The sequence below is a fragment of the Aedes aegypti genome, chromosome 3 (genome assembly GCF_002204515.2).
Source record: "Aedes aegypti strain LVP_AGWG chromosome 3, AaegL5.0 Primary Assembly, whole genome shotgun sequence".
Classification (NCBI taxonomy): Eukaryota; Metazoa; Arthropoda; class Insecta; order Diptera; family Culicidae; genus Aedes; species Aedes aegypti.
The window spans coordinates 375,858,273-375,885,968 of NC_035109.1; the positions used below are offsets into that span (position 1 = coordinate 375,858,273).

At 39.5% G+C, this 27,696-nt stretch overlaps 1 protein-coding gene across 2 annotated transcripts in view; it reads left to right on the forward strand.

Annotated features, from left to right (window-relative positions):
* LOC110678838 (integumentary mucin C.1-like) overlaps window positions 1-27,696 on the forward strand; it is a 42,312-nt gene that overhangs the window by 2,261 nt on the left and 12,355 nt on the right. The window contains exons 1-2 of one of the 2 annotated variants that reach the window (XM_021852319.1): window positions 11,465-12,111; window positions 17,947-18,056. In XM_021852319.1, coding sequence (XP_021708011.1) covers window positions 12,030-12,111; window positions 17,947-18,056 — 192 coding nt within the window. In that variant the 5' untranslated portion in view covers window positions 11,465-12,029. Of the gene's footprint in view, window positions 1-11,464; window positions 12,112-17,946; window positions 18,057-27,696 lie in introns of those variants that run through there. The other variant, XM_021852320.1, reaches the window with a different exon arrangement.

Sequence of the window (27,696 nt, forward strand, 5' to 3'; positions counted from 1 at the left end):
GAAATACCGTAGGTACGAACAGATAAAAGGTACCAAGTCAAAAGGTAAAACAAATAATATCACTTGAGATAGGTAGACATGACAGTCCTTTTCCCTTTAGAAATTTTCTAATAACTCTTTAAAGGCCATTTACAAGTTGCAACAACTAATACAACGAACAATCAAAAATATATCCAAAGAATTCCACAATCTTATCTTAAATACGCAAATTCCATGACTACAACAAAACATTCAAATCATTGGATTTTACTGCTCAACATTACATTTGACAAATTCGTCAACACTAAAGAACAATTTCGTTCATCTCAATTCAGCAATCGCTTCACAAAAGAACAACTATGTTCACAATAAACGACAATTTCGTCAGCTATAAAGAACAATTTGGTTCAACTCAAATCGGCAATTTCACCACTCTTTCAAAAATAGATACAATTGGCAATTCGCCAGCCCAAAGAAAATCGATTATCTTCAACACACGTTTCCATGATCCTCGTCGCCACTTTTATATCCTGTAAATAAAGAATAAAATAATATGTTAATCTGTCCACAGTTCGGGAAGTCTCCCTCCTGCACCAACTGCAGCCAGTACTTATAGCTCAGAAATACCGTAGGTACGAACAGATAAAAGGTACCAAGTCAAAAGGTAAAACAAATAATATCACTTGAGATAGGTAGACATGACAGTTAGAAGCAAAGAGTGTAAGTGACATAAATCTAGTTTTGAGAAACTCGACTTTGAAGTTGTTTCAGCAACTTTTCATTCCAGACAAATTTTATGGGGACCAAGAAAACAATCCAATCTTCTACGAATTAGGGTAGGTGTACCAGTTATGGCCATAGTGGTTCCCTATTTCGCCATACGTGATAACTTGAATGTCTCAACATTTTGAAAAGTTTTGTGTGTTTTAGCAGTAAGATATAGGATATATCTTGATGTTAAAACATTCAAAAAAATTAAAAATGTGAAAGTCATCTAAATTTCACATATGGCCAAATAGGGAATCACTATGGCCATAACTGGTACACTTTCCCTATGTTTTATTTTGTTGGATGGAAAATTCACCTAATACAACTGGAAAGCTTAATAACAGTAAAAAATTTTAGTGGTGTAATTGAACACACTTAGTTTTGATTTCGTTGTTCGGTAAATATTTTTACCGAAAACGCACTGTAAATAAATAAATAACTGAGGTTTCGGTATTGCTAACGAGCTTTACTGAAAAAACTTGAAAAATAGGAAAATCATAAACATATTTATCCTATTTTTACCGAAATCGTCATTTCGTTTACCGAAAAACTGTACATCGTTCAGATTCACTTTTTTTTTTTTTTTTTTTTTTTTTTTTTTTTTTTTTTTTTTTTTTTTTTTTTTTTTAATTTCTTTATTAGTATCATTCCAAACATTACATTCATTTCTTATATCTAGGTGTTCTGTGTTATTGGACAACACTATCATCCTAATTTGGTTAAACAAATTTAAGATTTTATTAACATTTTGTTTACAACATATAACATTTCATTTACCGTAGCAGTTCAGATTTTTTACAGGTGAGTTGATTTCACCTGCTTATAAGAGAAAAAAAAAAACGCTTTTAATATACTTAACCTAACTTAACCTAAACATATAACGCATTAATCGTGGCAATAGAAGATTGTAACGATTTTTGCCTGAAATTATTTATTATTTTATTTGACATTTGCTCCAATGTTTCAACATTGGATATTCTATGTAACTCATTGGTACTATACCAGGGAGGAAGCCTCAGAATCATTTTCAAAATTTTATTTTGAATTTTCTGCAGAGCTTTCTTCCTGGTATTACAACAGCTAGTCCATATTGGTACAGCATACAACATGGCTGGTCTGAAAATTTGTATGAATATCAAAAGCTTGTTCTTAAGTCAAAGTTTTGATTTTCTATTAATAAGGGGATAAAGACATTTTACATATTTATTACATTTGGCTTGAATGCCCTCAATATGATTTTTGAAAGTTAAATTCTTATCAAGCATGAGCCCTAGATACTTAACTTCATCTGACCAATTTATTGGAATCCCTCTCATCGTGACAACATGTCTACTTGAAGGTTTCAAATAAAGAGCTTTTGGTTTATGTGGGAATATTATTATTTGAGTTTTGGAAGCATTAGGAGAAATCTTCCATTTTTGCAAGTATGAAGAAAAAATATCCAAACTTTTTTGCAATCGACTACAGATGACACGCAGGCTTCGTCCTTTAGCGGAGAGGCCTGTGTCATCCGCAAACAAAGATTTTTGACATCCCTGAGGTAACTCAGGTAAGTCAGATGTGAAAATATTGTATAATATTGGTCCCAAAATGCTGCCTTGGGGAACACCAGCTCTTACAGGAAGTCTTTCAGATCTGGAGTTCTGATAATTAACCTGAAGTGTACGATTTGACAGATAACTTTGAATTATTCTAACAATGTATGTTGGAAAATTAAAGTTTTTCAATTTTACAATCAAACCTTCATGCCAAACACTGTCGAATGCTTTTTCTATGTCTAGAAGAGCAAGACCAGTAGAATAGCCTTCAGATATGTTGGAACGGATCAAATTTGTTACACGTAAAAGTTGATGAGTGGTCGAATGTCCATGGCGGAATCCGAACTGTTCATTGGCAAAAATTGAATTTTCGTTGATGTGGGCCATCATTCTGTGTAAAATAACCTTTTCAAAAAGTTTACTGATGGAGGAAAGCAAACTGATTGGACGATAGCTAGAAGCTTCTGCAGGATTTTTGTCTGGTTTTAAAATTGGAACAACCTTAGCATTTTTCCATTTGTCAGGAAAATATGCTAATTGAAAACATTTGTTAAATATATTAACTAAAAATGATAAGGTACTTTCTGGAAGTTTCTTGATGAGGATGTAGAAAATTCCATCATCGCCAGGAGCTTTCATGTTTTTGAATTTTTTAATAATAGTTCTCACTTCTTCCAAATCAGTCTCCCAGGCATTTTCGAAAACGTTCTCTTGATTGAGAATATTTTCGAACTCCTGAGTAACTTCATTTTCAATTGGACTAGTAAGTCCTAAATTAAAATTGTGCGCACTTTCAAACTGCATAGCAAGTTTTTGAGCTTTTTCGAAATTAGTTAGTAATAATTTGTTTTCCTCTTTCAATGCCGGTATTGGCTTCTGAGGTTTTTTCAAGATTTTAGATAATTTCCAAAAGGGCTTAGAGCCAGGGTCCAATTGAGAAATTTTATTTTCAAAATTTTTGGTTCTTAATTGAGCAAAACGTTTCTTGATTTCTTTCTGCAAATCCTGCCATATAATTTTCATAGCAGGATCGCGAGTGCGTTGAAATTGCCTTCTCCTCACGTTTTTAAGACGGATCAAGAGTTTAAGATCATCGTCTATAATCACGGATTCAAATTTTACTTCACATTTTGGAATTGCAATGCTCCGGGCTTCAACAATGGAATTTGTTAAAGTTTCAAGAGCATTGTCAATATCAAGTTTAGTTTCTAAAGAAATGTTAACATCAAGATTGGAGTCAACATACGTTTTATATATATTCCAGTCGGCTCGTAAATAATTGAAAGTGGAGCTGATAGGATTGAGAATCGCTTCTTGGGATATTTGAAATGTAACAGGGACATGATCAGAATCAAAATCAGCATGAGTAATCAGTTGGCTACAAAGATGACTAGAGTCGGTTAAGACCAAATCAATCGTAGATGGATTTCTAGAAGAGGAAAAACATGTGGGGCTATCAGGGTATTGAATTGAGAAATATCCTGAAGAGCACTCATCAAATAAAATTCTGCCGTTGGAATTACTTTGAGAATTATTCCATGACCGATGTTTGGCATTAAAGTCACCAATGACAAAAAATTTTGACTTATTGCGAGTCAATTTTCGCAAGTCAGTTTGGAGCAAATTGACTTGCTGCCCAGAGCATTGAAAAGGCAAATAGGCAGCTATGAAAGTATATTTACCAAACTGTGTTTCAACAGAAATACCTAAAGTTTCAAAAACTTTAGTTTCAAATGATGAAAACAGTTGATGTTTTATACGCCTATGAATGATGATTGCAACTCCCCCACATGCCCCATCAAGTCGATCATTACGATAAACAAAAAAGTTAGGATCTCTTTTGAGTTTAGATCCAGGTTTTAAATACGTTTCGGTAATAACTGCTATATGCACGTTATTAACCGTAAGAAAATTAAACAGCTCGTCCTCTTTACCATTCAGAGAACGAGCATTCCAATTTAAAATATTTAAATTATTATTTGGATCCATTAGAAAAACGTAATCCAATAACAATTTGATTTGTAAATTTTACACCTACTTGGACTGCTTCAGTCATAGTGGTGGCTTTGAACATTGCATCAATCATTAGATTCAATTGTTCAGTTAGAAAATTAAAATCAGAGGCAGACATGTCATGTGATTTCCCATTGGAATTTCCGGTCATGGAACGAATAGGGGAAGAGTTCAAATTACCTGCTACGATATCGGCAAAGGATTTACCGTGGGTAGATACATTCGAAATTGAAAGATTCGAACGGCTACCCGACGGATTAAAATTTGTTTGTGAATGAGCATGATTATGATCTTCCTGGTGGGTATGATTCCTAATCAAGCGATCGTTAACTGAAAAATGAGCATTGTTCGATACTCTACCAGGCAAATTCCGGAAACGACCGTTATCGTAACGGATATTATCCTTCATCTGCTTGGCACGAGCCTCAACGACTCTTTTGCGTGAAATGCATTCCCAAAAGTTAGCTTTGTGAGGGCCCTTGCAATTGGCGCATTGAAATTTTCTGGTATCTTCTTTCACAGGACAGTCGTCCTTAGCGTGAGAAGAACCTCCGCAAATTATGCATTTAGCATCCATGCGACAATTTTTTGTACCATGACCCCACTTTTGGCACCGACGGCACTGAGTGGGGTTCTGGTAATTTCCTCCAGGTTTCTGGAAATGTTCCCACGTCACACGGACATCAAACAAAAGTTTTGCTTTTTCTAAAGCTTTAATATTATTTAGTTCTTTTTTGTTAAAGTGAACTAAATAAAATTCTTGAGAAAGCCCTTTCCGAACAATGCCAGATTGGGTTCTCTTTTTCATAATGATTACTTGGACTGGGGAAAATCCAAGTAAATCATTTATTCCATTTTTGATCTCTTCAGGTGATTTATAGTCACTTGAGAGACCTTTCAAGACAACTTTGAACAAACGTTCAGTTTTGTCGTCATAAGTGAAAAATTTGTGCTTCTTCTCTTCAAGATGTTTGAGAAGAAGCTCACGATCTTTAAGAGTTTCCGGCAAAACGCGACAGTCTCCTTTCTTTGCGATTTGGAAGGAAACCTTGATTCCCCTAATGGAGTTCAAGATCTCCTGCCTAAATCCCCCAAATTCGGAACAACTGACCACGATAGGCGGCACTCTTTGCTTCCTCACTTGAATCAAAGAGCCTGGGCTAGAGGCTGCTTCGATTTGGTGTTCGGAAAATTTGTCTAGTGCATCGAACTGATTGCTCATTTCGATACAATTATTCATTTCACCCTTGGAAGAAAGTTTGCATTCCGGGGAACCGTCCTTTCTTCCATTCTTGCCACGTGTAGTGACAGTTTTAAAACCCACTTTTTTGGAAGGAAGTAGTGAATTCAGAGATTCACCCTTCCTTTTGTTTGTTGTTGATACCATGTTTAATTAATAAACGAAAGAAGACGTGACCTTCGAAAGGTTTTTTCCCAAGACGGTGTCCAAGAAGGATTACCACCGCTAGCTTTCGCCAACGGGTCCAACGAAAAATCGAAGGCACGGGTCCAAACAAGGATCGTAAAGGGATCAATAGTAGAAAAAATAGTACTGAAATAGTAGTTTACGGAACAAGTTGCAGAACGATGATTTTTACAGCACGAGTCGTAAATTTATCCTACGAGGCTTGCCGAGTAGGATAATTACGACAAGTGCTGCAAAAATCGAGTTCTGCAACGAGTTACGTACAACATTTTTTGCAATTTCGTAGAAGACCACTTGAGGGTATCAGAATCTATATCAGAATGCATTCACCTTTATTTTACAATTTCTGAAAAAATGTTGGGTAATGATTCATTACGCAACTCAAAACAGTTGCGTAATGAGAAAGCGTTGCGTAATGAATCATTACAGCACTGGTTTCAGTTAGGTAATGACTATTCCCGCACTCCATACTTCAGTGCAGGAAAGTAGGCCGTTTCATGACAGATTGGCGTGATGAAAAACAGCCTATTACGATGAGAAATTGCAAAAAGTACTGTTTTAGTAGCACTGAAAAGTACCGTTTTTTAATTTTAGCACTGAAAAGTACTGTTTTTGTAGCACTGAAAAGTACTGTTTTATTGCTTTAGGTAGTTTTTAAGAAAACTTCCAAGAGCAGAGAGAATTCGTGTACGCACAGCACGAAGGTACGATGCGCACTGTCGTTCAGATTCACTGTAGACTGTAAACGTTTACCGTTCTTCAGTACGAGGACTACAATGGTTTACCCAGCAAATGGTAATTTGTTCCAAACACAAAACATGCCACCATATTTGTTTCACAGTGGAAAACGACGCGTTTGGATTGTGTCCGATGCTTTTAATGTTATGTGCTCGGGATCATGGATACTATTTTTTTTAAACTAATTCAGAATGAACGTTTTGTTCTTAGGGACCGTTCAAATATTACGTAACGCAAGAGGGGGAGGTAGGGGGTCTAACATAGTGTTACGGTCCATACAAAAAATTAAAATTTTCCATACAAAAGCTGTTACGTGGGGATGGGAGGGGGTCTAATATTGACAAATTTTGCGTTACGTAATATTTGAATGAACCCTTATCCGTAAGTATGATAAGTAGATTTTCCAGGAATTTTCATTCAACGGCTGTATTTTAGGATGGAATTAGATGTTTCGTTGCGGGATAGAATTGCCGATTCACGATTCAGATAACAACGTCCAGCATATTCGGAAAAATGAAACCAATCCTGCTAATGAGAATTTGCACTCCTCAACACTGTGACTGTAGAATTGTGTATGAAATTTTATTACGTGTACGAAATTACTATTAATTTATACACGAAGTGAAAACGAGAACTTTTAATAAATTAATTTGTTTCGTTTATCATCATCAGTTTTTCTTTCTTTTTATAATGTGGAATGAAATTCCGACTGCTATTAACGATACGTTCGGTAATTAATTTTACAATTTACCCGGTAACCGTTAACGAACGGTTTGTAATATTTTGACAGCTGTGTTTTGATTAAAATTACTGATCGTTCGGTGATTCTTAACTTTACCGAACGCATTACTCAGCGCTCAGTGGTTTATATTTCGGTAAAAAAAAATTACCGGTGTCGGTGATATTTTCTAAGTGTGAAGAATTGTGAAAAATCATGTATACAACAAACTGTATTAGCAGGAACTGGAGTGCTCAATATTTAATGTTAGGATTTCGGGGGCAACACAACGCTTCCGGGTCAGCAAGTTTTTTCCAAGATTTTTTTCAATACATTGATTGATGATTATTATAACAAAACAGAATAATATGCTTCTGATTGTTACGAGACATACCGCATAAGATTTCATTTCTCACGTGTATCTAAAGCTATGCCTATAACAATTTGACTGAAGTCATCAGAAGTAACCTTATTTCATTCATGAACAAGTTAATTCAACTTTGAAGAATAATTCCAAGAATATCCCCTGAGAACCTTCAACTTCTTTATTTATTTATTTATTTATTTATTTTAACAAGAATTTGGAAGAGGGAAAAAACCCCTTTGAGTGATTTCTTTTTTTATGAAATGCTTCTCAAAAAGGCGCAAAACCTCTTCATCTTTTCGAAAAACATTATAAAATAAGTAAAACTAATATTAAAAGCTCAACCGGAAAACCTTCAACTTCTTTATACTGCAACAGTTTTTATAATAGAACTAGGAAAATTGTGACCGTCAAACGGGGCTTCTTTTGACATTATTTCCACATTCTTCAACTTTGAGGATTTGTAGCCTTGTGAATAATGGATAGATTTCGATAATTCTTGCGCATATTTAAGTTGTATTTGTAAGTAACCAATGTGCAAAATATGAGGCAAATCCATCAATAAATAAAAAAAATTGCTTGAATAGCGAAAAAAATGTGTCCTTCAAGACAAAAAAGGGGCTACTTTGGACACTTTTAGAAATTAATACGTTTTGATAGTAAAATGATTTTTCATCATAAATGTCAAAGTTATTCTATTGATTATCGTTCATTGTGATGTTTTCGAATGTTTTTCAATGATATACATAATTTAGAAAATTGTAAAGCTTGAAAAAACTACACATACCTATACAATACTTTTCACAAAAACATGCTATTCATAATTTGTAGTTTGCATGATGATATGTTTACTTCCTTTTAAATGTCAGCTAATAAATAGCGACTTATGCTTAATTGTTCAAGTTGATGCAAACGAATTGTGTAACTACCAAGTACCTACTGCGATGAATAATTAGCTTTGTACAGAAATATTCGTTCTGATTCTTAATGTTATATGAACGATATGTAGAAGAATCTAATTAATTCCTGTAACTAAAAGTAATTTTTATTCCAATTACAATCCATGAAGTATAATAATAATGATTCACAGGATCATAAACAATAAAAGATTGCCCTTGTTAGATGCATTTTGGCTCTTTATAGTTTTGAGATGGCGTAAGAGTAGTTTATTTTAGCAGTTGAAGGATGCCATTGCTATGTATAGCAGATTCATGTAAAATATGACTGAACAATATTTTTTAATGATTATGTTGTAAGTTTACTCTTTATACGAGTTGAAATATATATGTTTTACAATTATTTACTTTTCTTAATCCTTTGTTTATTTTTTTATTGTGTTGTAAAATATAGAAACCAACACTTTATAATTAAATATAAGTCGTAAAATTAAGACATTTGATCATTTATTTTTCTAAAAAACAACTTTCACCATAAATTTATCACAAATTTCTTTGAATCATGACGATTCGATAGTTTTGTGATGTTCCCAACAACTTTCCACGATATGTGGAAAATTCATACAATGTTTACATAGCAAATGTTTTGTAGCTTGTGAATATTTGTTTGGACTTTTTTGATACATTTTCTTGTTTATCCTGTTATTGTTGATGTTGTTCCAAAAAATATTCATGCCTGATAGTTGAACATAAATTGGTTAATAAAAGTGCTGAAGACACAAAATGCCTCAGATTAATATTTATGCTGGAAATAAATCCAAAACGTGAGTGTCCAAAGTAGCCCCCGGAATCAAAAGTAGCCCCGTCTGACGGGACTCAAACATTGTCTGAATTTAAAATATACATTTTGGCATATCCAGCTAAACTTATTATTATTTTGTTGGAAATAAAAGCTACAATAATTAGGATTAATAATAATAATAGGTAAATTTTACTTATTTCATCAGTAATGACATTGTGATATTTAGTTGTTTGAATAACAAGCATTTTTCAGCTGTACCATTTATTATTGAACAACTTGGAATGTTGTCTCAGGAGAAAATGTGTGATAGTATTCTAAGCAGTTTTAATTTAAATAAAATCATTGTGAATTACGAGAAGAATTCTTAATACTGTGGGGTAAGTGTATCAGGTCAAATATATCTGAATTTATTCATAAACATCAAGTACGTTTCATATAATTAGAACTGAATTTCTCACCATGTGTTGAAAAAACTAATGGTATTCTATTTTAGGCAGAGACATAATGGATTTTTGGTTGCAAAGTTTAATCACCGCATGACCTTATCATAATTAGCATTTATTGGCTTTTTTCGGTGAGCGCGATACTACTCAAAGTGGAAGGGAGCAAGGAAAGTAATGAAAGAATATGATGGATCGAATCGCAAGCGAGCGACGAGAGAAATTAATAGAAGTTCAAAACTAACAGAGGGCCATATATGAACAACACAATCGAAACGACATATTGTTGCCTAACGTCCTGGGTTAGAACGGAACTTCTATTAATTTCTCTCGTCGCTCGCTTGCGATTCTATCCATCGAATTACTTATCACTTTCCTTGCTTCCTTCCACTTTGAGTATCGCGTTCACCGAGAAAAGCCAATAAATAAATGATAATGGATTTTTATTTGACAGAAAACAATTTTGAAATCAATTGATTTTTGCAGTTAACAATTTTGCTTTTTTAATGTATATGTTGTACTACTTTTGCAGTAGTATCAGTGTGAACGTAAGAATATAACCTAAAACAAAGCAATGGTGCGAAAATAAGAATTTATACTGTAGTAAAGTTTTGACGTTTACACGACGAACACGTGTCAAATGTATAATTTGAAATTGAATCTGCGAGCTCCTGTGGGAATCGAATCCCCGACTTCTAATTCGCTAGATGGGCGCTTCAAGCTGCGGAGCCCTTTGAGGGACCCCGACACTTGGAGCTTAATTTTGGGTAAACTAAAAATTTGGGTAGGGAGGAATTGCTTCTCTTTTCTTAATTTGGCTGTAACTCTAAAGGGAAAAAATAATTCGACAAGATTTCTTAACAGGCTCTCAAGTAAACAAGGTTTTCAAATATTAATATATGATTTACGAAATGATTCTAAGGTGATCATAGAACGAAGCCACACCTCAAATTTTCAAGAGCACAAGAATTGAGAACCAAACAGCGTTCCGCGTTGAAAATTTATCCCATTGGTCACCACAAGCAACAAGTAATTTGATTGATTTTCAACACGAACTGTTGTCCGATACACCAGTCTTGTGCACTTGAAAATTTAAAGTTTGGCTTCGATTTATAATCATCCTAAATTGCGTTAAAAGTACTACAAATTTCGTTCATCCGATGGCATGTAAGCGCTTAAAAAAAGTTAGGTGACACTTGATCCCCTTTTTGAACACATGTGCTTATGCAAGGGTAATCAAAATCTGAAGAGGGTAATTAAAATAAGGGAATTTTATTTTTTGCGCTTGATTCAACTTATTTAACTCTTAACGGTCTGAAAACTTCAGACTATAAAATAAAGGTCTGCGATAAAGGTTTGTTAAACTGCGTAAACTACAATCAGTTGCGCAATGACTTTTAAACAACACTTTATTGATTACACAACTATTTTGGGTTGCGTAATGAATCATTGCACAACAATTTTGAGAAAATTGAAGACAATGGTGGATGTATCCTTCTGTATGATTTAGATACCCTCAAATTGTACGCCATTCGATTTTTTTTTTCTTTTGTCTTTTTGTCTTTTAATAATGATGCTGCAACTTGTTGCGTGAACTAATATTTTCCGTGAACATTCTTGAATTCAACCCTGTAACGGCTGCCCTGCTGAAAACACTCTTCGATAATCTTCTTTATCGATTCACATCAAAATGTCGCATCGAACAACCTCTCTCACTTTCTTAAAATCCTTCTCACTTTTCTCGTCGCCATCACACCGAAAAAGTACCGCTATCGCTGACGGCTGAAAACAAAGCAGTGAGTAAGCGGGACGGAGCGATCTGATTCAATCCTGCCACAAAGTAGCAAGAAAGAGAACCCAAACCACATCGCACTTGCCTCTGGCTGGTGGTCAAAGTGAACGGTGAGCAATCTATTGTGAGTAGTTGTGTGATTGCAGTCAGCAGTGTCAGAAGAAAATAATCGCATAAAAATCCCCCAAAGTCGAAAGGAAAAAGCTGCCCGTCATTTTGGAGACGATCGGAGCAAAAGAAAAAACAACAGAGCAGTAACGAAGAATCTCGGTGTTAATTACGTTTCTGTACTTCTTCTAGTGTAATTTGTGTTGGGTTTTCCGCGTGCAGTTTGCGAATTCGAAAGAGCAGAAGTTTGCTGTTGATCGATTGGACAGTAGCTTTTGCGTGTTTTCCTATTCGGCGTGCTATTGTGTTGTCCGGAGAATTATCTCTACTAGGCAGGCGGATTATCGTCGTATCAGAGTCGATCGATCGATTTCCTTTTTCTAAAGACGGGAATCAACGGGTGCCAGAATCGAAATCAGAATCGACTGATCCTCCGGAGGAATAATAATGTCCCAGTTGCGCTACGTGTTGCTGGCGTTTGCCGTCCTAGCAGTTTCCTGGGCTGCCGGACAAACGAGCGGCTCCACCGGTAAGTTTCTCTGAAGTGTCCGGACTACGTTTAGTTCTCGGAATGTAAGGCATTGTGTCAAGGGTATTTTTTCAGTCTTTTGATAAATCGCAACGCAACATGCCTTACAATTGTATGAGGAGTAGGGAAATGAATGCATGATTCATACGGTCTGGTGTCAGGCTATCGTATATGGGTGCGGGTATATCATGCGGCTGTATGCAACAGTGCACTGTGGGCGAACATGGGTCATTCTGTGGTCAAAATGGATAGCACATTCCTTGTAGGACCGAAATCCGCCCACTTCTTGATTGCTTTTTATAATTCTAATATTAAAATGAATAATAATACAGTTTAAAAATTACCCATCTAATTACAATAAGTTATAAGTTGTTGTTAATGCTAATTTGATTCAAGTAGGCCATGATTTGAAAATTGTAAAAATCAAAATGTGACCGCTCATCATTGTGATGATTTGTTTGTGTGCCTTCTTAGTGATTTGCTAAGAAGAGTGAGAATAGATTCCAACATATTAATAGTCAAATTCGCACTTTTTCTGAACCAACTTACTGTTGATCATGATGAAGCAGTGTACAATGGCCAATAATTTCCGAAAACTGCAAATACTTTAGCTATTTAGAAAATCATCGTCAGAGGTGCGGTATAAATTTTGCCTAAACTCAAATGCTTATACTTTACGATGCATCCAGAAGCAGTCGACGGCAAATTTATTCTAGTTTTAGGAACTTGCTTGGCCATGCAAATTGGCCATCGGACACCGGAGATGTTCCGAATATTCCGAGATCATGTCCAAATGATTTTTTTTTTGTCGCTTGTATTTTTGTGCCGTATGAAGTTGTATAGATGTTTACAATTTTCTTAGAAACTGAAACTAATAGGAAGTCGAATGCCTGTGGACGCATTAAGATTCGTTGAAAATCTTCCGAAATATGGCCATTTCCGTAGAACTGGTTCCGAAAAATATGATCAGTCATGTTTGTATTTCCAATCATTTAAATTTTATCCGTAGCTATATCCAAGTGGGCATCAAACTTCAAAATAATGCTTTCGGCAGCACCATTAGATGCACGGACCACTGTATAGCAGGCTCCAGGTGCCCTTGGGGAAGTGGCCAATTAGTAGCATGTCTGGAACCATATCAATATGGGAGTCAAACTTCAAGATTTTGGAAGGTAAAGCTCTCGGTAGCATTTTCAGAATCAGCGGCTGCTAGACCACTGTATAGCAGGTTACAAGTGCCCCGGGTGATGTGGTCATGTTCCGAATTGGCCACTTCTCTAGAAGCCCCTTGAATCTACTATAGAGTGGTTATTACATCTTGTGATTCTGAAAATGCTCCACATCCTCTAAGGCACACATAACCTACTGTCCATGGACGGTGATTCTAAAACTGCTTCCGGAAGCATGCATTTTATAAATATTAAACTTTGTTACCCAAATTGATATGATTCCGAACATGTGTGAAATTGGCCACTTCCATCGGGGTACCTACTATACAGTGCTTTCGGAAGCATCACCTTCGAACACCTTAATATTTGATACCCATATTGATGTGACTCCGGACATGTTTTTATTTGGCCACATCCCCCGAAGCACCTGGAACCTACTATAGAGTGTTCATGGCAGTCGGTGGTTCTGGGATGCTGCCGAATTGCAGGACAAAGAGAAGTTTTACAGTCAACTCAATGCTGTCGTGGATAAGATTCCGAAGGGTGATATCAAGATCTACATGGGCGACTTCAATGCGAAGATCGGATCCGACAACTCGAGCTATGAGCCTGTCATGGGACGCCATGGTCTCGGAGAAATGAACGAAAACGGAGAACTGTTGGCAGAGTTTTGTGGCAATAACGACATGGTGATCGGGGGATCGCTCTTCCCCCATCGTCCGGTTCACAAGATCACGTGGGTCTCCCATGACGGCTTTACCGAAAATCAAATTGATCACATCTGTATCAGCCGAAAGTGGAAACGGAGCCCTCTTGATGTGCGGAATAAACGTAGCGCTGACATCGCATCCGACCATCACCTCCTCATCGGCGAGGTGCGTCTGCGCATTGCGCGGATTCGTCGACAGGAGGAAAGAGTCGGACGTCGATTTAACACACGCCGACTGGAAGATGCCACAGTGAAAAGGTCCTTCGTCGAAGAACTGGAGACTTGTGCTGCTAATATTTCGGAAGGTGGCAGCGTAGAAGAGCAATGGACCGCCATCAAGAATGCCTTCATCACGACCAGCGAAAATAATCTGGGTGAGCTACGCACTCGGAGAAAACAGTGGATTACCGATGGAACCTGGAGCAAGATAGAGGAGCGGAGAGAAGCCAAAGCCGCGATAGAGCGGGCGAAAACCAGATGAGCCAAGGCACTTTCCCGTCAACGATACTCGGCTCTAGAAAGGGAAGTTAAGCGCTCATGGGACAAACGAGCGTGGGCGAACTCCCTTGCTGACGAAGGTGAGAAAGCCGCAGCAACCGGCGACATTCGTCTTCTCCACGATATCTCACGACGCCTTAGCGGGGCAAAGATGAATACGACGATGCCCGTGAAAGACACGACTGGACAACTGTTAACCGACCCCACAGACCAGATGGGTGCTGGTTTGAGCACTTCGAACAACTTTTCCAAGTGTCAACCCGGCCACCAACACCTCAGCATGATTCGCCTAGGGTTCGGCGTATTAGTCGCGTTAACACCGAAGCTCCATCACTGCATGAGATAGAAATAGCCATCCAAAGTATGAAATCCAACAAAGCCCCTGGGATCGATCGCATATCAGCCGAGATGCTCAAAGCAGACCCCGCAATATCCGCTCAACTGTTGCATCAACTATTCCGCAATATCTGGGACACCGCGACTTTTTCGGCCGACTGGATGCAAGGCGTGTTAGTGAAGGTACCCAAAAAGGGTGACCTCACTGTATGCGATAGTTAGCGGGGCATCATGTTGCTATGTATTGTTCTCAAAGTTCTATGCAAAGTGATCCTAAACCGGATCCAGGAGAAGATCGATGCGAATCTCCGTCGACAGCAAGCGGGATTCCGTGCCGGACGATCCTGTGTGGACCATATTGTCACGCTTCGTATCATCTTGGAGCAAGTCAATGAATTCCAAGAGTCCCTGTATATGGTATTCATTGACTACGAAAAAGCTTTCGACCGACTCAATCACGAAAATATGTGGGGTGCCCTGAGACGCAAGGGTGTTCCTGATAAAATCATCGGCCTCATCGAAGCGCAGTACGAGGCCTTTACGTGCAGAGTATTATACAACGGGGTCTTGTCTGAACCCATCCGGGTTGTAGCTGGAGTGAGGCAAGGATGTATACTATCACCACTACTGTTCCTCATCGTAATTGACGAGATCATGATAGGCGCCATTGACCGTGAAAAAAACCGTGGGCTACTGTGGCAGCCTATTACTATGGAGCACTTAAATGATCTCGATTTGGCTGATGATATTGCTATACTAGCTCAACGGCGTTCTGATATGCAGAGTAAGCTAGACGATCTTGCCGAACGCTTCTCAGCGGCAGGTCTCAACATCAATGTCAACAAGACCAAATCGTTGGATGTAAACACGGCCGGCCCTTCCAGCTTTACAGTAGCCGGGCAAACAGTGGAGAACGTCGAAAACTTCCAATATCTTGGTAGCCAACTGGCGTCTGACGGCGGTACCAAGATCGACATAGGTGCACGGATCAAAAAGGCGAGGGCTGCTTTTGCGAGCTTAAGAAATATTTGGAAGAACAGTCAGATTAGTCAACGCACCAAAATTCGAATATTCAATTCCAATGTCAAATCTGTGCTGTTATACGCCAGTGAAATGTGGTGTGTATCAGCGGAGAACACTCAACGGCTGCAGGTGTTCATCAACAGATGCCTGCGGTATACAATTCGGGCATGGTGACCACACAACTGGATTTCTTATGCTGACCTCCATCGTCGGTGCCACCAGCAACCGATACAAACCGAAATTCGACAACGAAAGTGGGGGTGGGTCGGCCACACTCTACGTCGGGGCGGAAACGAAATCTGCAAACAAGCGCTGGAATGGAATCCAGCAGGACATCGCAGCAGAGGCAGAACCAGAGGATCATGGCGGCGCAGCCTCAACAAAGAAATAAAAGAAGTCGACAGCAATTTGACCTGGCCGCAGGTAAAGGCGATAGCTGGTAATCGCCCAGGATGGAAATCTTTCACGTCGGCCCTATGCACCAGAATGGGTGCCCAGGACCAATAAGTAAGTAAAGTCTAGTTCTGGAAATGCTTCCGAAATTATCACATTCAAAAATCTTGAAGTTTGATGTACATGGTTCCAAATATGTTCCTAATTGGCCACTTTCCTTAGGGCACCTGGAATCTACTATAGAGTGGTCAGTGCGTCATATTCAGAATGCTGCCGGAAGCATCATTTTGAAGTTTGATGCTCACTTGCAATTAAAAGACTAAGATAAAATCGAGGTATTCAGCATTTAAGTTTTAAATGTCGGGCAGCTGTACGGATTTTGAATCACGAGTGTGCGGATTTCGATCCAAGACAAGTGATTTTAATTCCTGTTTATTTTTCTCATGGCGTAGGGGTAACGCGCCCTAACTAGAGATCAGGGAGTCGTGAGTTCGATTCTCACTGAGAAGACGTGTAACTTTTTCGCAAAACTTCACATCAATTTGTCCATTTATTCCAATTGCAAACTATATGGAATGTTTAGCTTTTCGGTAGTTGTTAAACTTCCACTCGGCTGGTTGGTCGGGAAATGGACACTCTAGTTGCTTGATAATCGTTGGAGGTGTACCAAAGTAAAGTATTGGGAAGGTGATATGTTTCACAGACGGAGAGATTTATTACGCGCTATACAATTTATTTTAGATTTTCATACAATAAATCTTATCATGGGGGGTGGAGGGGTGGTTGAAAAACCCCGAAAATTGTCTTACGTAATTTATGGACCGCCCCTATGATAATAAACGCGAAAATTTCTCTTGCTACAATAAGAGCGTAAAATGTACAACTTGATGTAACCTTTTAATCGCTGACTACAAAGCAAAGAAGACATAAAATGTTGTATTTTTCACATTTTGCCGCAATATTTCAACCGATTACCCACAGTGCACCAGCAGTTAGCTGTTTTAGAAAGACGACTCCGCATTTAACTGCGTTCGCCAATAATCAGCAGGCACGTACTCTAAAGAGCAATGATACCAACACACTGCAAGCTCCTTACTCGGTAGCAGCACGGGTGTTGAATGTTCACACTTTCTGCCACTTATAGCAATAGCTTTATCAGTAGCTTTGCATGCATTTGAAATCTGAAGACTCTCGTCATCTTATTTCTTCTGCAGCCGCACAAAAAGTGCTGATTTACGACGTTTTGGTTCATCGGGCCGCGATTGCTCCCCTCGTATAATTCAATTAGATTGAGATTGAAATTGCTGTGATTTATGTGTGGGACTCGAGGACCGATCAGACCACTGCAATGCGAAACAATCAGAAATTGACATTAGAATGAACTGATAAGACGGGCGAAATCCGGTGCGATCGAGGAATTCAATTACCGGGCTCATTAGAAATACGTATTGATAACATGTCACTCTGCGCCATTCGAATGGACTCGGTGATGACGTTCCTCTACGGGGCAATTGTGTTCAATTACTGGCGTTGGGAAGGCACGCTCTGAGCGTTGATTGCATTATTGGTCTTTCTCCAGCGCACGACGAAAGCAGAAAATTTCTCCTTGGCCTTTTCATACATTCGAACTGAATACCTCCCACTATGTAACGGCAACATTTATATTCCCGGAATATTGAATGCATCGTTTGTACTTTTATTTCGCAGCACTACCGCCACTAGCGACGGATACTTCGACAGCAACGCCGGTATCGGATACTAACACAACGGTCCCCACTACTTCTACTACTAGTACGACTCCGGCTACAACGACTAAGGTAGGTACAATGAGGCAAGGGCAGTTAGGATTCGCTGCTTTGGGGATTTCCATGTTCTGCTAAGTGATGTGTAGTTGGACATAAAAAAAAAACACTTCTTCTTACGTCCCTCTTTTCAGTTCAGTATTGAATGAGTAATTCCTCAGTTAATTATTAGGAGTTTTCTTTGTCAAATAACAAACTAAAAAGAATGTAGCTTCATACCACAATGCAATGGGTAAAAACATCATCCTTAAAATGGAGGGAGGTTTCCACAAAATGGCAGGCACAATGGCCGACTTATGCCCCTACTCACGATTTCGAACGCACAAATCTGCTGAAATAATGAACATACAAAGTCAATATTCTTATTTTAAGCTTTCTGCTAGTGCACTAAGCTAAAATAGAAATTTAACTGTAGTTTGATGCTTCTTTCGTGAGATTTGTGCCTTCAAAATGTTGGAACATTATTGAATTTTGATTCCATGCTGTTTCACCTTAAACATAACATAATATTTTGTTTTTCTTAAAATATTAGGCTGGGCCTTCTTTAGCCGTTAGAGCCCGCGGCTACAAAGCAAAGCCATGCTGAAGGTGTCTACTAGCTCTATTATTGTATCTGCAGTAGACTGGCCCCCGCTAGATAAGTGCCTTAGGGTAAGAAAATAGTTCTCTCAAAATGTCAACTTAATTAGTTGCTCCACCAGCTCGCGCATTAAATTCGATGTTCGGATGGGATATTCGTTTCAAATATATTGAAAATTGACCCTTTGTCACTGTTTCGTTCCGTATACTAGTTGATCGTATTAAATTGGACCCAGAATGACAAATACATTCGTTGATACCGTAATGGACATAATTGCAGAAGGTTGTATCTGGAATCAAGCTCATTTTCATCAACATTTCAGTTATTGAAAGTTAGGCTTAGATCAGAACTCCCGTACAATCACATTATGCATGCACCTTGCGCAGCAGCTCGCCCAGCGTCATAGGTGGCTATGATGCGCCTAGTGGTAATCATCATGCTATGTTGAAGAAATACAGAGCAGTATATTGCAGATCTACTTCAGATAGGTAAAAGATCTTTATCAATTTTAATCATGTTACAAGTTTTTACAATATTGTTCGCTATGGTATCAAGTAGAGTTTTAGACATTCTGGGTTCAATTCAACGCGATCAACAATGTTGATGAGCGAAACAGTAGATGATGTGATGTTTCCCATTTGTTTGAGCTGGAAATCCCATATTAACTTGCATTCAAATGCGCCAGCTCATGGAACGACCAATTAAGCTGAAATTTTCAGGAAAAATTCCTCTAACCCTAAGGAATAATCCTCGGGGTTTGCCCCGTGGAATTATACAACTTTAGTTTTCTCCCTTACTGAGCTGGGCCAGTCTCTGCAGTGACCCGTCATTACTTTGACCAGATTTTCTAAACATTTTGTCACTCCTGAAGATGGCTCACTAAAATTCATTTTTTTCTACCAAATTACCATTGAGGTTTTTTTAAAATAAATTGTCACCTCAGCAAACCGAGCAGTTTAAAGAAAACCTTTAGGATATTTTCCTGACTTTTATCATCAATTACTTATGTCATTACTCCATGAATTCCCCTAGCAGATCTTGTCGGGGTTCGTACATAAATTCCTATAGAAGTTCTCCATAAGTTTATTTATCGATTCTTCATAAAGTACCTCCAGAGATTTATCTAGAGTTTTTCTCATGATTTTCTCCAGAGTCTACTCCAGCAAACTCTTTAAATGCTTGGTCCAAAGATTAGCAAGAAAATGCATTCTAGAATTCCATCAATACCAATACCTGAAGAATGCTTGGATAAATTTCTTAAGCATTAAAAATCTCTGAAATAATTCCAATCCACCCGATTCTGTTTTTGCACGGGGGATGCGTACCGTGCAAAAAAAGTTTTCAGTTCAAAATTTCAAAAACCGCAACACCATTTCTCGACGTTTCATGCAAAAATAAGATTTTGACCAAAAATCCGTGCAAAAACAGAATCGGGTGTGGGTTTACTTTGAGAAATTCCAGATTGAAATATGAATGAACTAAAAATTGTTAACTCCCAATGCGGTCAATGTAAGATACACTGGATGAATTTATAAAGATAAATTTTAAGATTTTATTTGAATTTATTGAACAATCTCTGGATAAATTTCTAAAACAATCAATGGAGGTATTTTCGAAAAAAAAACCTAGAGACATCGTAATATAAATTACTGGAAGAACTCTAAAAGAAGTCCTAAATAACAATTTAACAAAAAAAAAACCCTAGAAAACTCTGAAAAAGTAATGGTTAAATTCCAGCAGAACTGAGGACTTGCTTGAGCAATTTGTGGAAGAATTTAAAGCATTTTTGTGTGTACGTATTACGTATCGTCGGCAGTCTAAGCCGATGCCGCACTTCTTTTGTAATTTTCTCGAGCATCAGCAGACAAATTACGTGTTTGTCTGTTTACATTTATGCGCTGCTCAATCTTCTATCGATTCACACCGACATACTTGTTAACCTTCCATTCGTCGCGCAGTTTGCCACCGTCAGAGAACCACGCTGTTGTTGTGAACGAAAGCGAGGTTTTTTCAACAGTGTTGTACAAAATACAACAGCGCGACGACTGAAGTGTTACAATGTTTTTGGAAACGTTTTTACAACGCTGCGAACATCTCTTGTCAGAATAACTATCGTCGGCAGCTTTCCCATAAGAGCATCAGTCGAATCTCTTCGGCAGGTCCAAATCAGTCGCATTATGAGGCGTGTTCATTTCAATTTTTTTTACTTAATCTTTATTTGCTAGGCTCATGCGCCATTAGGCATTACGGAGCCGACTTCTTTTGATTGTTTTAACAATTTCATGATGTTTTCTTAATATACTATGTTAGTTTTGGGGAACCGTAAAACTCGCGGTTTGGTCGAGGTTAGGGGTAACAATAATTCCAAGGAAGGGATAGGACAATGGGATCGTTCCGTTGACATTCAGCAGCTTGAAGATGTGACGAGGTGTTTGCTTTGCTGCTGGTCGAACGTGGAGTGGACAATGACAACCTGTAACGATACAACAAGACGAATTTCGAGGGGATACAAGGTGGACAAGTAGACCGACGAGATGGGGGAATCAAACACAGATGTTAGCTTGTTTCAAAAAATCGTACAAAAGCTTCATGTACACAAGGTCAAGTTTACCCAACACATCCCTAATGTCTTCCTTTTCTGGTTTCCCTTGGGCCCTGAGGGATGCAAAAAAATCAGATCTGGCAAAACCGTATTCGGGGCAGTCCCAAACTACGTGGTTGATATCTTGGTAACCTGCACCGCAGCTGCAGTGATTGCTATCTGTGAGCCCTATTCGATAGAAGTGAGAGACTAGAGAGTAGTGGTTGGACATAAGTCGACACATTACCTTAATAAAGTCTCGACTTAAGTCCAACCCCTTGAACCACGGCTTCTTCGATACCTGCGGGAGAATGGAATGTAACCACCTGCCCAATTCTCCGGCATCCCATTTTTGTTGCAAGCTGACCAATGCATTGCAACAATTGAGCAATTGAGAAAAATTCATTGAAGGCAATTTGTCGGTCAAAAATATCACCTTCCATAGCGCCCACCTTGGCGAGCGAGTCCGCTTTCTCATTGCCCGGGATCGAGCAATGTGAAGGGACCCAAACCAAGGTGATAGTGTATGAATCATTCGATAGAGCACTCAATTTAGATCGTATTTCACTGAGAAAATACGGGGAGTGCTTCACCGGCCTCATTGAACGTATAGCCTCTATGGAGCTAAGGCTATCCGTAAAAATGAAATATTGATCAGAGGGAAGAGAGGCAATTCGCTCTAATGCGTAATGTATAGCCGTTAATTCCGCGACATATACGGAGCAAGGATTCTGAAGTTTATATGCGGCGCTATCAAACTCATTGTACATACCAAATCCAGTGGAATCATTCGTTTTTGACCCGTCGGTGTAAAACCTTTTCTCGCAGCTGATGTGACCGAACTTGCTAGCAAAAATTTTTGGCATTTGCTCCGAACGAAGCAGATCTGGAATTCCACGGATGTCTTGTCTCATGGTCAGATCAAAAACTACAGCAGAACTTGAGAAGTCAGGGAAGCAACCGTAATTGGGAAGATTCAAAGAAGGGTTAACCTCCAGAGTCATGTACGCGTAGTACAATGTCATAAATCTTGTTTGAGGATTTCGTTCGATTAGCTTCTCAAAATTTTCAATTACCAACGGGTTCAACACTTCACAGCGGATGAGGAACCTTAACGACAATTCCACGAACCGATCTGATAAAGGCAGTATTCCAGCTAATACCTCTAAACTCATGGTATGAGTCGAATTCATGCAACCTAACGCGATCCGAAGACAGCGATACTGAATACGCTGGAGCTTCAGAATGTGTGTTTTCGCGGCGGATTGGAAGCAAAAACTACCGTATTCAAGAACCGACAAAATCGTTGTACGATATAGCTTTATCAGATCGTCCGGGTGGGCTCCCCACCATGTTCCTGTGAGTGTACGCATGAAGTTGATTCGTTGCTGGCACTTCTGATACAAATACCTTATTTGTTTTCCCCAGGTGCATTTAGAATCAAACCAGACCCCTAAATACATATGCGATAAACCTTGAGTCAGTGCCTTACCCATAAACTGAAGTTCTAGCTGCGCCGGATCACGCTTTCTAGAAAAGACAACTAACTCGGTTTTCTCCGGAGAGAATTCGATACCCAGCTTCACCGCCCAAGCGGACAAATTGTCCAGAGTATCTTGCAATGGTCCTTGCAGATTGTCCGCCTCTGGTCCTGTAACAGAAACAACGGCGTCATCCGCAAGCTGTCTTAGCGAGCAATTTCCCATGAGACAATCATCAATATCTCTTACGTAAAAATTGTAAAGAAGAGGGCTTAAACATGAGCCCTGGGGGAGACCCATGTAGCTTATTCGAGAAGTTGTTGAGTTTCCATGTGAAAAAAACATGTGCTTCTCCTGACAACAAATTGTACAAGTAGTTATTCAAAATCGGGGCAAGTCCACACTCGTGGAGTTTGTCTGAAAGGACATCAACGCAAACTGCATCAAAAGCCCCCTTAATATCCAAAAAGACTGAGCCCATTTGTTCTTTTTGAGCGTAGGCCAGTTGAATTTCAGTAGAAAGCAACGCAAGACAATCGCTCGTTCCTTTGCCTCTGCGGAATCCAAATTGAGTATCTGAGAGAAGGCCATTCGATTCAACCCATTTGTCCAGTCGAAAGAGAATCATCTTCTCTAACAACTTTCGGAGACTCGACAACATCGCAATAGGACGGTACGAGTTGTAATCCGACGCGGGCTTTCCTGGCTTTTGGATGGCAATAACTCTCACTTGTCTCCAATCATTCGGAACAATGTTGCTCTCCAAGAATACATTGAATAAGTTCAACAAGCGCCTCTTTGCGACGTCTGGGAGGTTTTTCAGCAAGTTGAACTTAATTCTATCCATACCCGGGGCAGAATTATTACATGAAAAGAGAGCAAGTGAGAATTCTACCATCGAAAAAGTTGAGTCCGTTGCATTCCTTTCTTCTGGATAATCACGAATAGTCATTTGAACTTGGACAGAGTCCGGACAAACTTTTTTCGCGAAATCAAATATCCATCGAGAAGAGCTTTCACGATCCTCGTTTGCCGATTGTACGTTCCGCATTCTTCTACCGACCGTCCACAGGGTTTGCATCGACGTTTCCCGTGATAATCCGTTGACGAAATTTCTCCAGTAACCGCGTTTCTTCGCTTTCACGAGGCTCTTGAACTTGCGGTCAAGAGAACAATACCGATCGTAGTTATCGCGAGTGCCACGTTTCCGATATTCTTTAAACGCATCTGATCTTTCGCGATAGACTCCGGTGCATTCGCCATCCCACCACGGGGTGGGCGGCCGACGTCGTACTGAAGATCCTGGAACCGGTTTACGCTGAGCTTGAAGAGCACTGTTTATAATCAACGCGGATAAGAATTGATATTCTTCCAGCGGAGGAAGTATATCGACCGATTGCTCACCTACGGAGATCGCTTCAGCGTATTTTCCCCAGTCGATATGCTTCGTGAGGTCATACGCTACGTCGATCTGGTGTGTTCGACACGAATTATTGGTAACTGAAATTTTGATAGGCAGGTGATCACTACCATGGGGATCCTGAATTACTTTCCACATGCAATCCAATGATAATGAATTCGAACAGATTGAGAGGTCTAACATACTAGGAGGATCTGGAGGTTTTATTCGTGTTGCTTCCCCAGTGTTCAAAATTGTCAGATTGAAGTAGTCGCAAAGATCATATATTAAGGTTGCGCGATTGTCGTCCCTCGGTGACCCCCAGGCTGTACCGTGAGAATTAAAATCTCCTAGGACCAACCATGGCGCAGGCATAGCTTCGCATATTGCCGCTAAGTCTCTGCGAGACATTCTAGCGTTTGGCGGTATGTACACACTGGCTATGCTGAGGCTTTTACCTCGGGCTGTAATATGACATGCAACTACTTCAATGCCTGTCATCAAGGGGAAATCGATTCTATAAAAGGAGTGAAGCTTGCTAATCCCTAAGAGCACCCCTCCATATCCATCCCCTCGATCCAGACGAATAATATTAAAATCGTGGAAAGAGATATTTTTATCAGAAGTGAGCCATGTTTCACAGAGAGCAAATATGTCGCAGCGAGTGCTGTGTACTAAAAATTTGAATGCCTCCATATTTTTCATAAGACTTCTACAATTCCACTGTAGTACTTCGATCATATCTCCGACCTCATTGACCATATTAGCCATCGAAAGATATGAACGAGTCAAGAATCGGCCACTTTGAAGCTATTTGCTTCAGGAAAGGTTTCACCAAGGAAAGTGCCATGTTGAGCAGGTTCCTCGTTTCGGGTGAGAATTGAAACATTTCGAAAATGAAATCCACTATCCCAGAAAGAGTCAGTTTTCCGGAAGCATTATTTTGCTCCTGCTGACGAATTGGTTGTTCTTCTGGGCAAAAAACTGGGACAACTGGGGTTTTAGATGTTCCCGGAAGTGACGGAAATTCTCCAGCTGAAAACTTGAAGCCTGGAGGTGACCCCTTTTTGGTGTTTCCGCCATTTCTTGATTTTGTCAAAGGCTTTGAAGAAGCGTTTTGATCAACAGGGACGTTCTGAGAAGCCTGTTGCTTCAAGCGCCGTTTTGTAACCGCACGCTTCCTTTTCGTCCCTGTCTCAATTATTGTATACTCTTCTCCATCCTCAGAGTCAGAGCATTGATCGTTATCCGGCAGAGATGCGAAGATATTGTTGCTTTGAATGGTATGGGCCGATGGAGCAACAGTCGGAGCGATCTTTTTCAGCATATCTGCATAAGAACGCCTGGACCGCTGTTTCAGGGAGTTTATGGTATGTTTCTCCCGCTCTATGTACTTCGGGCATGCACTGAGTTCGTGAGGAGCTTGGCCGCAAGAGGTACATTTTGGCTCCATATTGCAGGAACCTTCGGCATGTTGTTCGCCACACTTACTACAACGTGGTTTGTTGCTGCAGTAAGGTGCAGTGTGGCCCAACTGCCGGCACTTTTCACAATGCATAACCGTCGGTACATAAAGACGAACAGGTAACCGAAGACGCCCAATCACGAGGACGCTTGGTAAGGCCGACCCGGAGAAGGTTACACGGAACGAATTTGACGGCTGTTTTGAGCCATCAGGCGACATTTTGTTCATTTGATTGGCATCAAGAACAGGAGCCAGCGGAACGGCACGATTTTTAAACCCACCAGCTCCTGACATGATGTCTGCGCGAGTCAAATTGTGCTCCGTGACCACTCCGTAACACTCGACCTCGCGACTGGGAATGTAGACTCTGTACTCCATCAAAAAGAGCTCAAAGGCAGCAATTTTGTTCGCCTGGTCGCGATCACTGACTGTGACACGCAACTTATCACGGCTGGGTGAATCTATCTCGAGGATACCTCGAAACGATTTTGCCAGATCCCTTTCAATTTGGAGTTTGTTCAACGGTTTTCCATTCGCTTTGGGCCGAAAGAAAACCAGAAAGGGACCCTTAGATCCGGGTGGGTAAGCTTTATGGCGGGGGGGCGCCGGGTTCGATGAGGAACCAGAGGGGGAGAACGCATGGGATTGGCTTGAACTGCCGAGCAGACCAGAATTTGTACCCGTTTGCTTTTGAGACGAATGCGGTGAGTCATGAACAGAGAGATTAACCGTAACATCTCCTGACAATGCAGTACCTGAGTGTACTGGAGGCACAGATGAAGGAGATAAAGGAGGAGAAGGAGTACCATCATCGATGGTCTCCATGGCCTCACTATGTTGGGTTTTCAGAATTTTATTCATCTGACCCAAAACTAACTCATCGTCAGAAGAGACTAAATATTCCGGCGTGCCCCCGCCAGTATCATTTGGTTCCATTGCGGAGCAATTTTTGCTCTACCGCAAAGGAAGGTCAACACAGCGCTAATGAGCGAATTAACTTCACTTAATTTAATCACACTTTTGCCAAAGAAATTAAATAAAAACCAAATCACGTACTACAACAAGTTTGGCGAGATATTCCTAATAGTGTAAAAAAGTATTAACGAAAAAAAAAAAAATATTACGAAAAAAAAATTAACGAGAAACAAAAAATGATAATAAAGAAAATAAATATATTTACAGAAAATAATATTTTCTAATAAAAAATATATATATATATATTTACAGAGAAGAAAAAAATATTAAGAAAAAAAAAGAGCGAAAAAATATAAAAAAAACTAATTAATTGAGACCACTGTGTCACACGGTGTTTCAATATTACTCCCACAAAATGTTTTGAAAAAATTATCAAAAATATGCCAATTAATCGAGCGAAAGAGCACTTCGGGACCACTGTGAGAATATCACTCTAACAACGGAGACAAACAGCGACAAAGTAATGCGGATGGAGGAACAATACCTACAATCCCCTTTCTGCTGCTCTAACTGCGAGGACAGATGTACCGGCGTGGTGCGATCTTCTATTTTTGCAGCTTGTTTTGATGCGATGAAACGATGACGCCGATCGCCTTTGTTCTGCCACGTGGTGTATCGAATTTGATGATGCCTCTTGTAGTATTATCGCCACCGGTTGATGCTGGTGAAGATGATGCTAAAGATGTACAGTCTACCAATCTGGGCTCGGCCAATGGTAGCTGCTCCTTGTGCGGGTGCAATATCGGCGTTATGATCGGCCAGTGAAAAAACCCATATACTTGGGAAAAACACTTTTAAAAAAACAACTTTCGATTGATCGTAGATCGTAGCGCGATAGTCGACTGACTCGGGCGAGCACTCAACAAGGAATGTTCATTTCAATTGATGACATCTCTGGCGATATTGTTTGTTCCGTCTCGGAAATCTCGTCAGGAGGAATTTGAAATTTAGTTGCCGATAATAGTCGAATGGTGCCGAAGCCGTAAGTCTCCCTACTTTGTAAAAAAAATCCCAGGAGCAAGTTAAAACTACACTACTGAAGAGTTTAAATACTAACAAACCCTGACTTAAAAGTATTCCCAGCATCCTTTCTTGGGTCGCATGGTTCAACGTGCACGCGTTCCCAATGCAAGTTTGGCCTTTCATGTATGCTGAAAGAAGTACAAAATGGATC